Here is a 17,980-nt window from a genome sequence, read left to right on the forward strand (position 1 = left end):
GGACTCTAAACCATGAAGAGACTGTTGGGAGAAGTAAGGAAGCTAAAGGTTCTGCTACTGAGAGTGCCAGAGGAAGCAAGGAACAGGTACTAAAAGTAGAGTTGGGTTTTTGCTGTGTAGAAGCCAAAGCTTCATTGTTGGAACTGGACTTTTCTTTCACTTAAGCTGAGGAGATGGCTAAGCAAAGAGTTTCAGTTTGGAGACAAGGTCTGTGAACTCAGGCTGGCTTAGCACTTACCGTGTGTCCCAGGCTGGGCTAACCTTGTGATGTTTTCACCCTAGCCTCCTGAGTGCTGGATTCCAAACAAAGTTGGAAGTACAGCTTGCTTCCTTTTTCTTGCTTATAATAAAAACAAGAACCATGTTTGAGGAAAGCTGTAACTATAGAACCAGGACAAATGATGTGTGAAATGTTTAGCCTATCCAGACTGTTACAATCTGAAAGAGATTCACTTTTTATAAAGAATGTTCCAGAGGGAAATCTGAAAGGCTGGCTGGATAACGTTTTGCAAATACCCTGGAAAAAAATTTTTAATGGGAAAGGCTGTCAAAAAGGCTCAGTGAAGAGAATAAATGTGTGAGTTATAGGTTTCTTTCCTTATCTGAGCAGAAGCAAGAGAAGGAAAAGGATTATACAGTTGATATTGTAGAGGGATCTCTAAACTGGTAGAGTGAGTTCCCATGGTGTATGTTGGAAAAACATATGACAATTTCATACAAAAACATTGCTAACCTGGACCCAAATGCTCACAGAGTCTATGAAATAAAACAGTAGTCACTGGATACATGGAATACCCAGGCTAACTTGCGTCTTGCATTTATAAAAGAAAAAGTCTTAGAAGATAAAACAGAACCATAGGGGATAATTCGCAGCCTGGCATTTGAAATGTCTTTGGCATGAGACATCAATTCCCTGTTCTTCCCATTTTCACTCCTTTGAATCCTAATACTTATTATTCTGTCTTTTACCTGTCATGTCTCTGTTTTTGGGAACAGGTAGCTTCTTCTTGAGTCACATAGGTCCTGAGGTAAAGATAACTTCTGTCTCAAGATGGATTATACTGAGGATTTCCCTGAGGTAAAGAGAACTTGTGTCTCAGGATGAATTATTCTGAGGACTTCTTTCACATCCAAATTAGATTCAGTTCTAACTCTTTTCATTTAGGCCTGAATTACATTGTTTCTATAATTTATTCTTCAAAATTACTGGAGATGGTATGAATTTTCATAAAGGTTATATTGCATTTTGACAGATTTAGGGTTATGATAAACAAAAAGAAATGCCTTTACTTATATTGTCTTTAAAGATATTGCCTATCACTATCTCCTAATGAATCAAAGCCAAAAATGGGACATTTGTGGGTATTTTGTTCTGTTGTTTCCTTTGTTGTTGTTGTTTGAATTTTTAAGACAGTCTTCTCATAAACCCAAGTTGACTTTGACTTTACTATGTACCTCAGAGCCTGGCCCTGAACTCAAAGTGGTCCTCTTGCCTCAGTCCCTGAGTAATTACTGAAATTGAAGGTGTGCTCTTCCTGGACACTTGTTAACTAAATTTTTCTACTGGCTAATTGAAATGCACTAAACCTAGTTTTAAAGTAATTTAGTATTACCTTTTTTTTTAATAATCATTAAGCAGATTCAAGTTACAGACATTCAGAAACACTCAGTTCAGATAAATCTAGAAAATAAAATTGAAAGCTAGAAGATGGCTCATTTCTGAAGATTGGAGTATATTATTAAAAAATAAACAGAATCCATTTTATATTTAGTTAGAGAAAGTTACTATCTTGGATTCATTTTTTTTATTAGAATCAATATTATTTTTCCTTTTTTAACCTACAGTCAATCAAAAGCACATGAAAAGTTAGTTGCATCTCTTTTACACGCAAGGCCACACACACACACACACACACACACACACACACACTTATACACACACAGAGTCATACAGACACAGACATACACATACTCACATACACACACTTATACACACATTCACATTCACATACACACACCCCCCACACACTCATATCCTTTCACAGACACAAACAGTGACACACATATACCCACACACTCACACATATACGCAACCCCCACACACTCATACCCCCCCAGACACACTGAAATCCATACCTTCACTTTCACACATATACACACACTCACATACACACCCCATACACTCACACCATACATACTTATGCCCCCTAACAGAGATATACATACAGCACACAAACACATACATGTTGGTTGTTTTTACTCTTTTGAGGGGCCCACTTCCCAGCTCCCAAATGAATCACACATAGAGGCTTATTCCTTCTTATAAATGCCTAGACATAGCTTGGCTTGTTTCTAGCCAGCTTTTCTTAATTTTAAATTATCCCATCTACCTTTTGCCTCTGGGCTTTTCCCTTTTCTTACTTCTATATGTCTTACTGTGTGGCTGGCTGTGTGGCCGTGTGGCTGTGTGGTTGGTAGCTGGGTGGCTGGGTGGCTGGCCCCTAGCATCCTCCTCTCCTTGCTTTCTTGGTCTTTCTTCTTCTCCTTCCAGATTTCTCCTTCTATATGTTCTCTCTGCCTGCCAGCCCCATCTATCCTTTCTTCTGACTCACCATGGGCTGTTCAGTTCTTTATTAAACCATCAGGTGTTTTAGACAGGGACAGTATCACAGCTTCACAGAGTTAAACAAATACAACATAAAAGAATACAACACATCTTTGCACCATTAAACAAATGTTCTACAGCATAAACAAATGTAACACATCTTAAAATAATATTGTACAAATTCCCCCTTTTTATCTAAATAAAAAGAAAGGTTTTAATTTTAGCATAGTCAAACTATACACAACAAAACAATTATCAAGTAAGAATTACATTTACATACTCTGTCCATTTGTAGTTAGCATATTCAGAGAAAGCAATGTATTATCTATTCTATCTTAGTAAATCTAAAGTTTTACAGCTAACTTACTTTTTATCATAACTAAGGAAAACTGCAACTGTAACTATCTAGTCTTCAACTCCATCAAAGAACCAGAAGGATATAATATTATCTGACAACAGAGACATATGGTTGTCTGGACAGTCACCCAAAGTTCCTCTACAACATTGGGGCACCATCTTCAGCCTACAGGCCTAGAGTATCTGGCAGACTTTCTATTGAAGCAGGAAATTTGAAAAAGACTGTCCCACCTATATTGGTAAAGGTCTTTAGTCACTTTCCTCTCTGTGTTGCAGAATGTCTGGCAGTTTCTTCCATGAAGCAGGAACCTTGAAGAATTGTCCTGTCTCATTTTGGCAAAGTTCAGCAGTCACTTTCCTGTGGGTCCTACATGTCCAGTTTATATAGCATACTGTCAAGCAATCAAGGCAAAAGCAGTTTCTTGCTCAAATGGCTAATCTTGCCACAATGAAAGCAACTCCTATGGAGTTTCTTTGATGCCCATCATCCTTTTATGAAGTAAATTGTTGTTGCCAGCAGCAGATGTGTCTCATTGTCATGAAAAACCCCAAGTTAACAAAACATTTTAAATGACATATTCTATAGATCTTTGAAGCGAAGACCATTTAACAATCTAAAATATACTTATTTAACCAAGAAAACATACCTGATGTGACTACAAGTTTGATTATTAAACATTCACTACTAACCTTATTTCTTGTTTATACATTGTATTTTTAAATGAACTGAATAAGCACAATACCCCAAACAAGAGATATACAGTGTAACAAAATTAACTTTAAATTTGTTATCAACATACCAAAATCATACCAATGCAAAATATCTAAGATTAATAGTTGTCTTTTTATCCTATATTCCTATATTCCCCTAAATACAACAAACATCCATGACCCACTAAATAACCCAAAGCTTCCCACAACCCAACTCTTGGGAATGCAGATGTTGTTTTCCTAGAAAGCTTCCTGTTGTCTGTGGGCAAAAACATCTTTAGGAGTTCCTGAGAAAATCTGAGATAATGGCCAAGTCTTGGGAAAACCAGCAATAACCTTTGTTGATAGATATCACCTGTCAAGTTTCAGGAGGTCTCCCTTGATCAAACCTGATCTATATTAACCTGAAATAAATCCACAGCATCATGTTTCCTGTAGAAATAAAAGCAAAACGTCTTCTCCAAAGCATTTTTAACTTCCATTTGACAAATACATTTTTTGACTTTTTTAAAGTTAAGGCATTCCTAAAGTGTATAGGCTGGTTTATTTCAACAGTCCCTCTTTCAATTCCAGGTCTCTTAGCAGCTGTTGTTTGTTTATCAACATTCAAAAAATTCAAAATCAACACAATACTATATAGGATCCAGACTCCCCATGTACTTGTCATTATTACAGAGCTATTTATTTTTTATTATTTTACTTCTCTCTTTAAAGACTTTATTTTTTAAACTATATATTTCTTTCTATGACTGTCCATACTGTTGTGTTTTTCCCCCTCTTAAGCCTAAGAACATTGTAAAACACACTGGAACTTGTTTAGAGGTTTTTCTGTCTGGACCTTTCTTACTGTGTATCTCTTTGGTGGTTTTTTTTTTTTTTTTTTTTTTTGCTTGTTTGTTTTTTTTTACCATGTGAGCAAACTTTAAAATGCTAAGGTAAAGCTGAGTCCTCTGCGCAGCTCTGTCAGCCATCTCTGCCTACTTCTAGGTTCTTGAGAGCCAAGCCTAAAGCTATTGGCCCTGTCAGAGGTGCATAACCAGGAACTGTGCTCAACCTTCCTTGTAGTGATAGATTGTGTACTCTAATAAAGTTTGCCTGAATATCAGAGAACAGAACAAGCCACTAGAGTAAACAGAGATCCATCTGGATCTCTGTGAGTTCAAAGCCACCCTGACTACATGAGATTGACTCAGTCTAGGAGAAAAAACAGAGCCAGTTAGTGGTGATACACACCTTTAATCCCAGTACTGGGAAGCACACATGCCTTTAATCCCAGGAAGTGATGCCTGGGTAGAGAAAGTTATATAAGGTGTGAGGAAACAGGATCTAAAGGCTTTTCAGCAGAAGCATCCCTTTCAGCTAGAGTTTTTTTTCTGCTGAATCCTTTCAGGTGTAAACTCAGAGGATTTGTGGAATTGGTGAGGTGAGAACTGGCGGTGGCTTGTTCCTTTGTCTCTGATCTTTCAGCATTTTCCCCAATATATGGCATTGGGTTTTTTGTTTTAAGACCTTTCGTACCATGTTACACTTCCTAGCTATAGGAAGCCAGTACCTTCACTGCCACATGCAGTTTTTACTCAGTTTACTATTTCTATTTAGTGCTGCCCTGATGGCTGAACAGCAGTGCCTCTTAAAGGAGCTGCTTTTTTTTAATATTTTTTTATTTTTAGCTTTCCCAGGTCCTACATGGAAATTTGAGCCCACATTGCGATGCCAAAATGTTGTTTTCTTACTCTTTGTTCTTTGGCTCTTTTAGGAGGCCTGCCATCCAGCTCCCAAATAAATCACACAGGGACTCTTATTCTTTATTATAAAAGCCCGGCCTTAGCTTGGCTTCTTTCTAGCCAGCTTTTCTTAAATTATCCTATCTTTTGCCTCTGGGCTATTACCTTTCTCTATTCTGTATATCTTTCTTTACTTCTTACTCCATGGCTTGCTGTATAGCTGGGTGGCTGGCCCCTGATGTCCTCCTTTTCTTTCTCCTTGTTTCTCTTTCTTCTCTCTTTTTCCTCTTCTATTTATTCTCTCTGCCTTCCATCCCTTCCTATCCTTTCTCCTGCCTTGCTATTGGCAGTTCAGCTCTTTATTAGACCAATCAGATGTTTTAGATGGGCACGGTAACATACCTTCCCAGAGTTAAAGACATGCAACATAAAAGAATGCAACACATTTTTGCATCATTAGACAAATGTTCCACACACATGTGAACATTTTCCTTAACAGGCTGATGTAACTATTGAGGATAGCTATATCTCTGTTTGTTCCATCATACACTAGGTTTTGCTCTGGTACTAAAATAGCATGAGAAACTAATATTGAAAATATTAAACTATGTGCAATTGCAGTTTCCTTTAGAATATGCATTTTGAATTTGACAATAGTATTAATGACTAAAGATTGGTTGAATTTCTCCCTTGTCTTTTAGGGTATATATCCACAAAATCTAATATGTCTATGTATACACATACATCTAAATCAATATAAATGGAATTGATTTTGTGATAAGTAAAGCAAGAGAACTGCCTAATTCAAATTTAATTTATCAATAACAGTACTTACAACTGAATTGGAAGAGTTTTACTTCCAATGTAGGAAGTAAATTTATTACATACTCTTTCCAAGCAAAGTAAAATGAAATTTCTTGTGAAACCTGTATGATGGGCCCAGTGAAAGCTGCTACTGTGTGCTTACATTTTTTTTATTACTATATTGTTGTCATGATTTTGAAAGCATGAGACTAAGGTGAGAGGAACATCAAGTCATGTGAATGGCTTTAATCTGAACATCCTGGGACACTGAAGTAAGAGAAAGGGAAGAAAATGTCATTAAACTGGAGTATTTAAGATTAATCATAGTATTATTGTGGTGGTTTGAATAGGAATGCCCCCCATAGGTTCAAGTGTGTGAATGCTTGGCCCATAGGGAGTGGCACTATTATGAGGTGTGACCTTGTTGGAGTAGGTATAGACTTGTTGGAGGAAGTGTGTCACTGTGGAGGTGGACTTTGAGGTCTCAGATGCTCATGTTATGCCCAGTGTGACACATTCTCCTGCTGCCTGTGGACCAAAATGTAGAACTCTTAGCACCTTCTCCAGTACCATTTCTGCCTGCACATCACCATATCCTGCCATGATGATAATAGACTAAACTTCTGAACCTCCAGACTGACATCTTCTCAGCGATGGTCCAGCTCCAGCTTAGGGAATGGTGGACAATACTGAGGTAGCATGCTTGTGCATCTCATGTGAAGCCACTTTCTGGGGTTCTAGAAGAAACTGTCTGTGGGGTGATGCCACACTGTGAAGCCCCCAGGGCACAGAGGAATAGAGGAGAAGGATGGTGAGGAAACTGTCCTCCCTGGCCGGTGACTTTGCATTAGTTACCTGTTTAGAGACACCCCAGAACCTTCATTGACCTCTGAGGTTGATGCTAAAATGATCCCATGTGGAGGGGGCCTTGGCCTTTCAAGAAAGACAGTGAAGGCAGGCCTTGGAGCTATAAGGTAGTAGACTAACATTTGGTTCTCTGCCTACTAACAAATCTGCATTCTTAATTATTATGTGAAACTTTCTTGTGCTTATTTACCCCCACCGCCAAAAGGGATTTTTAACAAAAAAAGAAAAATAAGAGGAAAGGAAAGAAGCAAAACACAATAAGGCATTCCATGAGGGTTTTCTTCGATATTTCTTTTCTTAAAAAAAAAATCTAATTAAGGTTTTGCCAGAATAAATATTAACTCCTTTCAAAATTAAAAATCTAATTAAAATCTAATTATATAATTTCTCCCCTCCTCTTTCCTAACCCTCCCATGTCTGATCCTCCCTACCAATTCAAAGCCTCCTCTTCTTTTAGCCACTGTTGTTACATATACATATGAATGAATCAACATATAACCCAACAACTTGATGGGTCTCAACAGTATTGCCTGCCTGTTTATGTTTCTAGGGCTGACCGTCCAGTATCGGTTAGCTATTCAGAAGGCTCATTACCCCCACACTGCCAAGAACTGATTCTTCCTCTCTATCCTGTAACTTTTCATCTAGGGGTGGAGACCTGTGAGATTTCTTCTGTCTGCATTGGGATGTTGACTGTTGATTGACTTGTTCAGGTCTGCTTCAGGCAGCCAAGTTGTTGAGATTTTATGGGTGTGCCTATGACAGCTAGAAGGCAGCATCTCACAGCATGCTTTCTGGTCCTCTGGTTCTTGCAATCTTCCTGCCTTGTTCCTTGAGTCTTGGGTGTAGTAGTATTGTACATTCATCTACTGGGGCCAGACATTCCACAGTCAGTTGTTCTCTGTATTTTGATTAGTTGTAGATTTCTATAATGATCTCCTGCTTCTGCAAAAAGAATCTTCTTTGGTGAAGGATGACATTTCACTTAACTGTGGGTATACAGATAAGTAATTAGGATGTAGTTAGGCGTTATAATATTTTAGAAAAGTGGCTGTAATAGGTCATCTTCTAAGACCCATGACCTCACTAGCTATGTGTAGTTTTCTAGGGTTACAGTACCAGGCATAGTTTTTCTCCTATTAAGTGGGCCTTGAGCTCATTAGAGAGCTGTTGGTTACTGCCACCATGTTAGCACCACTATCGCACCTTTAGCAATATCAGATCACCGTTGTGGTTCATAAACACCAGAGATGAGTAGGACTGCCGATTACTTTCCTCCCTTAGTAGCTTGCATGCCACCTTTTGTATTGCAAAAGCTAGTCTTTGTGGAGGAGGCTTTGAGGTCAGTTTCAGCTCAAACCCTCTGAATTCTATGTCCAAACTGGTGTCTTCAGCAATAGGGACTTATCTTCAAGTTCTGGGAGGCAACCAAGGGCAATAGCAATAGACAACATTGTTTAGGAGAAGGTTTTTTAGCCTCGTACTGGGTTTTTGTTAGATAATCTATGGATCTTAGGGGAAGTATTTTTGACCCCAAGTGATGTAATTTCATTTTAAAATTATATATACGCACATATTCTTATATATACTATTTGTAATTTTTAGATAAATATAAAATAAAGATTTCCTATGTCTTTTTCCAACATCTTGAAAAAATTCTCTCTCCTTCCCTTTACTCTTCTGTATTATTCTTCTTCACCCCTTCCCAATTAAATCTCCTCCCCTTTTAGTTTCTCAGAAGCCATTGAGATTTAGGACAGTGACTTAGTAGCCAAAATCTGAAGTTACAAAAGGGAAAGAAAACCCAAGGCCAGAACCAGGGATTGTTTTGCTCTGCAATTCAGATGTATCGATTCTCGTTTCCATTTCCTGGTGTACTTCTGAATACAGGTCATGCTTAGTTGACAAGAGTTACTTTGCTATAGTATGACACTTGCATGGAGTAAGATATGGACAAGTTCTGTAATTTCTGGGAGCCTGTTTCTTCATGTGTATGAAAACAGGACATCTTTAGAGATGTGCTTTGAAAATGTGATGTGGTACTATCTTGAAGAACTTGAGGGCAATTTTTGGTCCACTACAAGTGTGAAGAAAAGGAATCTTGGTGTATCTGTTTTCTTTTTAAGTTAGTGTAGGGATGCTAGTTCTTCTTTCTTCATTGCCAGTTTGTAAAACTGTGTTGATTTAACATTTTGTCAGAATATCTGATTTTACTGTTTAATGGCAATTAAAAAATTAAAAATGTTCATCTGTGCTATGGAATGTAGAATGTAATGCAGTTCATGACTTATTTTAATTTTTTGTGTAGCTTTAGCAATCACTGCTTTAAAATGATAGTATCTGAGCCCAATATTGGCAAATCCCTTACTTTATACATTTTTGTCAGGACTGTATGAGCAATATGACTTTTGTTAAAGTAATTCTGATTCAGGACAATTCATGTTTTTAATATAATGGTTACCACTAAAATTGTTAAGTAGTTTTTAGTTTTCATCTTTTATAGGATATATGTAAGACATATAAAATGTGTAAAACTTAAAAAAAAAAAACAGTTCTCTCTTCTTTTTTACAGATAGCCAAGGAAAATACTCTGAAGTAATCAAAAAGTCCAACGCAATTGAGCTGTTATTTACACTCTACCCTCCTCAAGGTGCCAGAGTGAACATTAGCACAAGACTCCGGTCCACGTGGCTGAGACCTATAGTGGATGGAGAAGAAGGCTATAAGTATATTGGTAAGATGTTAGCTTTATCTTCTAAAGAGAAAGAAGAAACACTGCCTTATCCTCTACAGTGTCTTCTTTACTTCCTAGGTATTATGTCTACAGGTCTAAAAGTGTGTATTTTGTGCTTTTGTGCCTTCACTAGTATAGTGGAATCATAGTGTGCTAAACTATTTCTGGATGGTGGACATTTGGGTTGTTTTCATGTTGGATTACTCATGTAAAGCCTCTGTGGACATCCGTGTGCAGTACTACCAAGAGATGTGAACATTCCTTGGCCGTGGTGTTTCTGTGAGGATCTTGCCATTCCATTTCCCCCATCAATAGGAATATGAAAACTGTTGTTTTCCACAGCTGTATTACCACTTCCTGTGATCAGTGTTTCTATGTTTAGCAAGCCCAACAAACATTTATCTAGTGGTATCCCTTTATGGTTCCAGTTTGCATTTTCAAAGTAACTAATCATATTTGATATCTTTGTATTTGCAATTTTAACTTTTATTTGGTGAAGTCTGTTCAAGTACTTTGGCCATTTTCATATTGTTTTGATTATTGTTAAGCTTTAGAGCTCTATTGATATTTCTGGACACAGATCCTACATCACATACATGTTTTGAATGCAGGTTTTATCTTCTCTTAAATTGCACCTTTTGAAACGACTTTTTATTTGGTGAAGTCCAATGGACCATTGTATTTATGACTATGCATTTTCTGTAATTTTCAGGAAATACTGGCTGAACTTGTGGTTGCAAAGATGTTCTTTTATAAAAAGTTCAGCTTTAAGATTTATATTTTAGTATATAATTGGCTTTTAATAAATTTTTGTATGTGACTCAATGTATACATTAAAATTTTAAATTTCATTTTATGTCTAAATTTCCAACAGTATTTACTGAAAAAAATCTTTCCTATGAATTAACTTTGCCTATTGGTTCAAGCCAAATAAACAAAGTGTATAGTTGGCAACCATGTGAATGAAAATGTGCTTGGTACCATTAGTTACAAAAGAAATGAACATTAGAACTATAGTGAGGTAATGCTGCTTATTTATTGAAAAGGATAAAACACTTTTGATATTAAAAACTATCTGTGTGAAGTTTGACAAGGATGTGAAGTATATACTGCTGGTGAAAATGCAAGATGGTTGAATCACCTTGGAAATATTTTCAGACTTTATTATGATGTTTATTATGTTCTGTCCACTAAATTTAGCCATCCTCTCCTAGGTGGTTACTGAAGATAAATGAAATAACTTAAATGTAACAAAGTAAAAATTTAAAAAGTTGTTTCTTTATATTTTGATATTGTAATTACATCATTTCACCTTTTCTTTCCCCCTCAAACCTTCCAATGTAGCCCCCTTGTTGTTTTCAAATTAATGGCCTTTTTTTCTTTAATTGTTGTTATATGTGTATATATATGTATATATATATAATTTTTATACAAAACCTATATGTATGGATGTATATAACAGCATCATTCATAGTTTGTAAGATCTGGAAACAACATAAATGGCCTTTAATTGGTGAATGGATAAGCAAAATTACATGTAGCTATATAATGATACTCAAAAGTAAATAGAAATAAACTATTACTAAGCAAAATGATGTGGACAAATCTCAGATACATCATAATAAACAGAGGAGCCAGATTCAGAGCCATGTGTTGTACGGCTCTCTGTTGAAGTGACAGTTGAGAAAAGGAGAAACAACCCAACAGAACCAGGCCTGTGACTCATTGAGCTGAAGGTTTTTGTCTGAGTTCCAGTGCAAAGAGGCTGCACAAGGGATTCTTAGAGCTGTGGACCAGTTCTGTGTCTTGATTAGTATATTTGTTAAGTGTGTATACAAGTGTCATACAACAAATGAGTCAAAATTCCATAAAACTACATACTGTACTGCATACACATTTAAAAATACATAAAGTATAAAGAGATTGTTTTCAGTGGCCCCCAGTTCTGTTAAAGGCATTAGGGAATTGTACACCAATCCACAATAGGGTATTAACATACCTTTCTACATGGCTAATATTAGAAGACTGGCCATCCCAAGTGTTAGCAGGGACATGCAACCACTGGAAAACCACCACTATTCTGGTGCAAAATTGAATTGTGGTACAGTCTTCAGAAAAAGCTTGTCACTCTCTCAAAAAGGATAAACATACATTGTACCATTCAGCATAAACAGACACTGCTGTTGACCTAAGAGGAGAGACTCAAATGACCAACTACAGGTGGATAGAAGAAATATATTCTGATATATTGATGTACAATAAAAACAAAAGAAAAACCAAAAATCCTTAAAACTAGTGAAATACATGAAAACATATAAATGACATAATTCTGATGGATGAAAGTAGCCAGACAAAAGGGGCTAGGTGTTACATAAATCTGATTATATTCAATTCGAGAAAATGTAGAACAACCCATAGCAACCGAAGGAGGTTGATAGTTTTGTAGGAAAGTGTGTTAGTGTTGGGAGCAAGAGGTAATGGATTAAACAATTAAGGGTGATGAAAATGCCTAGAATTCTGATTGTGTAATGTTTTCATGGACAAACTGTCAAAACCCATCACATTGTACATTGTAAATGTACGTCATTATTGCTCAACATCTATACCTAAGTAAAGTTATCAAGGGAAATATGAAGGTATATGTAAACAATGAAAATATTAAACTTTTATTTTGGTAATATTTTTTTAAAAGATCCATTTCATTGTAAGTATTAAAACTTGTATATTAAACTTTGCACATAAGGTGAGTGTTGGTCTGGAGGTTGTGGCTCAGCAGTAGAGTACCCACTATGCGTGCGCCATAATTTCAACCTCCATCACTGCTAAATAAATTAGAGTCACTGAGTGACATGTCACTGGAATTCCATTGGGCTGGTGTATAGAAAAGCAAATTAATGTGCTCAGCTCAGTGGTGCTCTAGAGGAAGAAGAGGGAAATAATTTTTTTTTTTTTAAAGATGAAAAGGGGCATTTAATTTGAAGGTTTACGGTCCTATAAATTAGTCAACACTCTGGTTGCTATTTATCTTATCTTGTAATTTTCCACCTAAGATTACTAGAACTTGACCTGTTTTAGGATAAAGATTTGTTTTTAGTGTTTAGAGCCAGTTTACTGATATTTTGTCACAGTAAACAAAAAGGAAATCTGATAGTAGCTTATGCCCTAGGTTGAGGACTCTTTCATTATGAATTTCTAGGCTGACTTTTTCCTTCAACCTTTTTGGGAAAATGACCAGAGCCTTGCATCATTTTGATCATAATTGTTATGAAGTTGACAAGAGAATTGAAGCATTTCCCTTAAAAGAGATCAATTTCAGAAGTGCTTTCTGAGTCTGAGTAACTCCTTAACTGTAAACACTTCAGGAGAGCTAGCTTTGGGAGTCTGTGTTGTGCTCCCATGCTAATACTCAAGGGTGTAAGCACTCATGTTTATTGCTTTGACTCAGTAGATTCAGAGATGTGACATCAGCAGGACCAAGGAACAGTTACTAGAGATTCGAAAGCTTTAGCTTGAGTGGCTAACAGATTACTGTTAGGACTATGCCTCCTTTGAGATTCTCTTTTCTCATCTGTATTTTTAACACCATAATTTATAATCTAACAGTGTTTAAGTGTAATGACTGCTGAATATGTCCTTCATAATTATAATTTGCTTAATTTTCACACATAATTTCTTCTACTGGTAATTTTATAATCTTAGACTATGTAGAAAACAGGCTCTAATTTTTCAAGAATATGAATCTAAGTAAGCATATTTAGAAAGGCTGTTTAGAGAAGCTCCTTTTTTTAAAATGCCTCTGGTTATTTTTCCTTATAAGCCATCTGCCCTTCAACAACCTGACCATCTGCCCCCACCTCCCTCCCCCATACGTCAAACTTCTTGTCCTGAATTAAGTTTTTTTGTTTGTCCTTGGTTAGTTTTCAATATGGAAGGTATAGATTATATTAAAGAATATCTTAGCCCTATAATTAATGGAGTTTTAATGGGAGTTGCCTTAAAGGAATATATGAGCCATTATATTTCAGGGAAACCATTTAGGGAATACAAATAGGTGATTATAAATACCTTTCTCAAGGCAATGGCCATTTTAATGAAATCATATTATTGTATTACTATAAGTTTTCTTTCTAATTAGTTCAAACCATGGATAATGAATGAAGATCTTAAAGTCTGCTTCTTGAAAGTATATAATTTACAATATTTCACATAATGAATTCTACTTACCATTATAACATGCAGGATATCTAAATGATATGGTCAGTACTAACACCTGTTTTGTCACCCATTTTATTTTATCTGTCTGTCTTTTTTTTTTTTTTTTTTTTTTTTTTTTTTTTTTTTTGGGACAGGGTTTCTCTCTGTAGTTTTGGTGCCTGTCTTGGATCTTGCTCTGTAGACCAGGCTGGCCTCAAATTTACAGAGATCCGCCTGGCTCTGCCTCCCAAGTGCTGGGATTAAAGGCATGTGCCACCACTGCCCAGCTCTTGTTACCCATTTTAAAAGTACATTTTGGGGAAGACTGAAGAGGGAGTAGGAAGGAGAATGCAGAATCAAAATATATTGTGTACATGTATGAAATTGTCAAAGAAGAAAGAAAATAGTGGCCAAAACAAAATTAACAAAGCATCTTTGCAAAGCATTCAACTTGTTTCAGTGTCTCTAGATATAATTTGACATTTATTAACCAAATAAGAGTCTATCCCATTTTTAAGGCTGTCATTCTTGAAGGTGAAGTTGGATATTTGATGGTCTTTTCTCAGAGTTTTCTATCTGACTACATAAGTATCAAAACTTTTTTTCTTATACGCTTTTTTTAAAGACATGGCTTTTAAAATATCCATAAAGTAGAGCCTCACAAAGACCATTAAGACTCTTCTGAAACATAGTGTTCAAGTACCCTTCAGATACTTCACTCGTAATACTCAGTTCATTTGGATCTCTCTCTAAATGCTTTTCATATTTTCTCATGCCTTATATGTGATTGAGTTTGGAATAAGATGATTATTAATACATTTCGATTTTATTTTTAAAGTAACTAGAAGTTCTACTAGTTACCTTTATAATTTTGGACCTTGTAGAGGATTCCAAATGTACATCCCAACAGGTACTTTTCATGTGATTATGTAATCTGTGTGCATTTGATTTTATTTTTTAATTTTACTATCCTTACTTGTCCTGGTTTTATTCATTCTCTTAAAATGCACACATTTATTACTCTTATCAAAGCTAAGATGAAATTTGAGAACATCCTTTTGAAGTGACCTAAAGGTTTATTATAAATTTTAAATTTTTGATTTTAATGGACATATACATATAAATTTATATCATTTATTTCTGCTTAAGTATCAAAAATGACCTATTAAAATTTAGAAATGTCATGCTGAGCATATACAATATAAGTTTGACTGAAGGAGAATAATGTAGTCACTAAAAATGTATTTTAGACTAAATCGGCTTTGAAATGTTGTTTGTTTAGACACCAATTCATCTTCTTTATCAACCATATGCTTCCTGCAGACTCCACTGTGATGTTTTCTGACTTTCTGATTTACTGTGTTAATAGTAAGGTATGGATATGTTTACACAGTAAGTACAATTGTTGATATGTTTGTGTTCAGTTGTTAACCTCTTAGCATTCAGGGGAACTCACCTCAGCCAGCCTCAAGCACAATGGAAACAAATACTGTCTGCTCTCTGGCTAAAGTGTCCACCTACACTCAAGTTTTTCAGAATTCTTTAGAGTGATTAATTATTTTTCCTCATTTAGTGAAACAAATATATTCTATGTGGAGCCCATTTTTTCCTTGGATTTTAATGACAAAATCAGAGATGTATGTCCTACCCTCAGTCAAGTCAACCTAAGCAGGTGGTAGTATTTGTGAAAGAAGACCAGGTTTTTTCAGGTTTGTAAGATAAAGGAAATGCATTCCCCAGAGTACCATGGATTTGCCTCTAACTACTTTATTGTTCCACTTTTAAAATAGAAATTGAAGGGTGTTTTATTGTAACTTCTATATCTATTTAAGAACTATGTGGTTAGCAGTAAAGTTTGAAAACTAGCTCAATCCCCACTCTAATCCAAAGCCAACCACACAGCAGACAGTCCTGTTATTGATCCAAGGTTAGACAGAGTGTTTCTGTATAAAGAAATTCACAAAATCTTGGATCTACCTCCAGACATTATAAAAATGATGGATGCCCAGCTTTCAATATCCGAAGTGAAAACACTAAGTTCAATTCATTGTCTACTTACTAAAAGGAAGTTGTTAGAATGTAGTCTCTCTGAGAAAAGCTGCCATTTGACCTTCTATGTGGTTTGGAATGAGACCTCTGTGAGGAATTTCCAAGTATTCATGATTTTGTGTAGTCTTCTCATACTGCATGAAGAATGGACTATATTACCAACAGTTACCAACGTCTCGTGGCTGTGTTACCAACAGCTAGTTACCAACCTCTCATGGCTGTGTTATCAACCTCTTATGGCTCTGTTATCAATCTCTCATGGCTGTGTTACCAACAGTCTACAGTAGAAGTGACCATTGACCACTTCTGAAGCTAAACTCTAAGAGATGTTCTGGCCTCTGCTTTGCTCTCTCTTAGATAAATTGCTCTGAGACAAACATGGTTGCCCATTGTGAGGTCATTCTAGCAGTCCTGTTGAAGATGGACTGAACTCTGCCTAGAGACTATTAGACAATTCTATACACCCTGGTCTTTTGGAACTGGAAGCTCCCATGCAAGCATGGTTGCAACCTCCTGAGATCCTACTCCCCAGCCCAGAGCCACACTGGATCCCTATTTCCCAAGAACTGTGTGAGGTAAATACATGTTTATTTAAACTACTTTAGGGCAACTTGCTGTGAGGCACTAGGTTGTAGCTGGGCAATTTTTTTCCAGCTCCCACCACCAAGTCCCGCCAGTCCTGGAGCCCACTTACAAAATAAACACACAGACTTTTACATTATTTAAACTGCTTGGCCATTAGCTCAGGCCTATCATTGTCTAGCTCTCACTCTTATATTCAGCCCATTTCTATTAATCTATACTTTGCCACATGGCTTGTGGCTTATCAGTACTTTATATCTTTCTTGTCTTGGCGATGGCTCCAGCCGGTCTCCCTTTCTTTCCTCCTTCCTCAAATCTCCTCTCTCCTTGTCCCGCCTATACTTCCTGCCTCGTCACTGGCCAATCAGTGCTTTATTTATATAGAGCGATATCCACAGCACTAGGTAGCTAATAGTGGTAAGGTGAAAGTTACTGAATAGATAATTGATAAATGGTAAAATGAGTTTTAAACTGGTTCTGATACTATTTGGATGTAGCAATCATGACTGATTAAATAGGTTTAGAAGCATCTTCTGCCTTTACTAGAAGTTTGTGACCAGAGCTACAGGAAGCTATAAATGTGGGAATTGTTTTATGAAATTTTTCTTGTTTGTTCCTACTCCTGCATGACTTCCCTAGCACAAGAGTCATTTTAAGACAGAAGTTTTAATGCAACCTGATAAATTTGTAATATAATGTATAATGCTAAGCATGATTTTTAAGATTTACATGCCCTTAGTCTATTCAGTCTTTTAAAATACAATTTATGGTTATGTTTATAGTCATAAATACATGTGGATATAGATATTCATATACAAGAGGTATTAATAAATAATTAAAGTCTTTATATTTTTATAATTTAGGCCATTCCTATGTGGAAGGGTAATTTATGTAATAAATTGAGCTTTTAAGACTCCAGGAAAGAACTTCAAGATTTTGTAAGTTTTTTCAAAATTTTATAAAACCAGTCACTTGAAGCCACAGATAGAGCCTCATTCAATTGTGGTGATATTTTATTTGTGCTGAAATGTGATTTTTTTCTTTTTCTTTTTCTTTTTTTTTATTTTTTATTTTATTTTATTTTTTATTTTGCAATACAATTCAGTTTTATTTGTATGTTAATAAATAAAGTTTGCCCGGAGATCAGAGTTCACATAGTGAGCCATAAACAGAAGTCAGCCCTTAATCTGATCACACGGCAGGCAGAGTCTCTGTGTGGTCAAGGACACAGCCAAGCATGGTGACACACGCCTTTAATCCCAATACCAACCATAGAGACCTGGAGGTCTGTATAGACAGGCAGCGATGAGGAAGTGATGTGGCTGGGCTTACAGCCAATGAGAAGGCAGAACA

General features: G+C 36.2%; 1 protein-coding gene across 2 annotated transcripts in view; it reads left to right on the forward strand.

The window, feature by feature from the left end:
• Window positions 1-17,980, forward strand: part of Iqcm (IQ motif containing M) — a 467,544-nt gene that overhangs the window by 391,797 nt on the left and 57,767 nt on the right. For both annotated transcript variants that reach the window (XM_059264269.1, XM_059264270.1), the window contains one exon: window positions 9,641-9,802. In XM_059264269.1, the coding sequence (XP_059120252.1) occupies window positions 9,641-9,802 (162 nt within the window). The remainder of the gene's footprint in view (window positions 1-9,640; window positions 9,803-17,980) is intronic.

Source organism: Peromyscus eremicus, chromosome 5 (genome assembly GCF_949786415.1).
Source record: "Peromyscus eremicus chromosome 5, PerEre_H2_v1, whole genome shotgun sequence".
Taxonomy (NCBI): Eukaryota; Metazoa; Chordata; class Mammalia; order Rodentia; family Cricetidae; genus Peromyscus; species Peromyscus eremicus.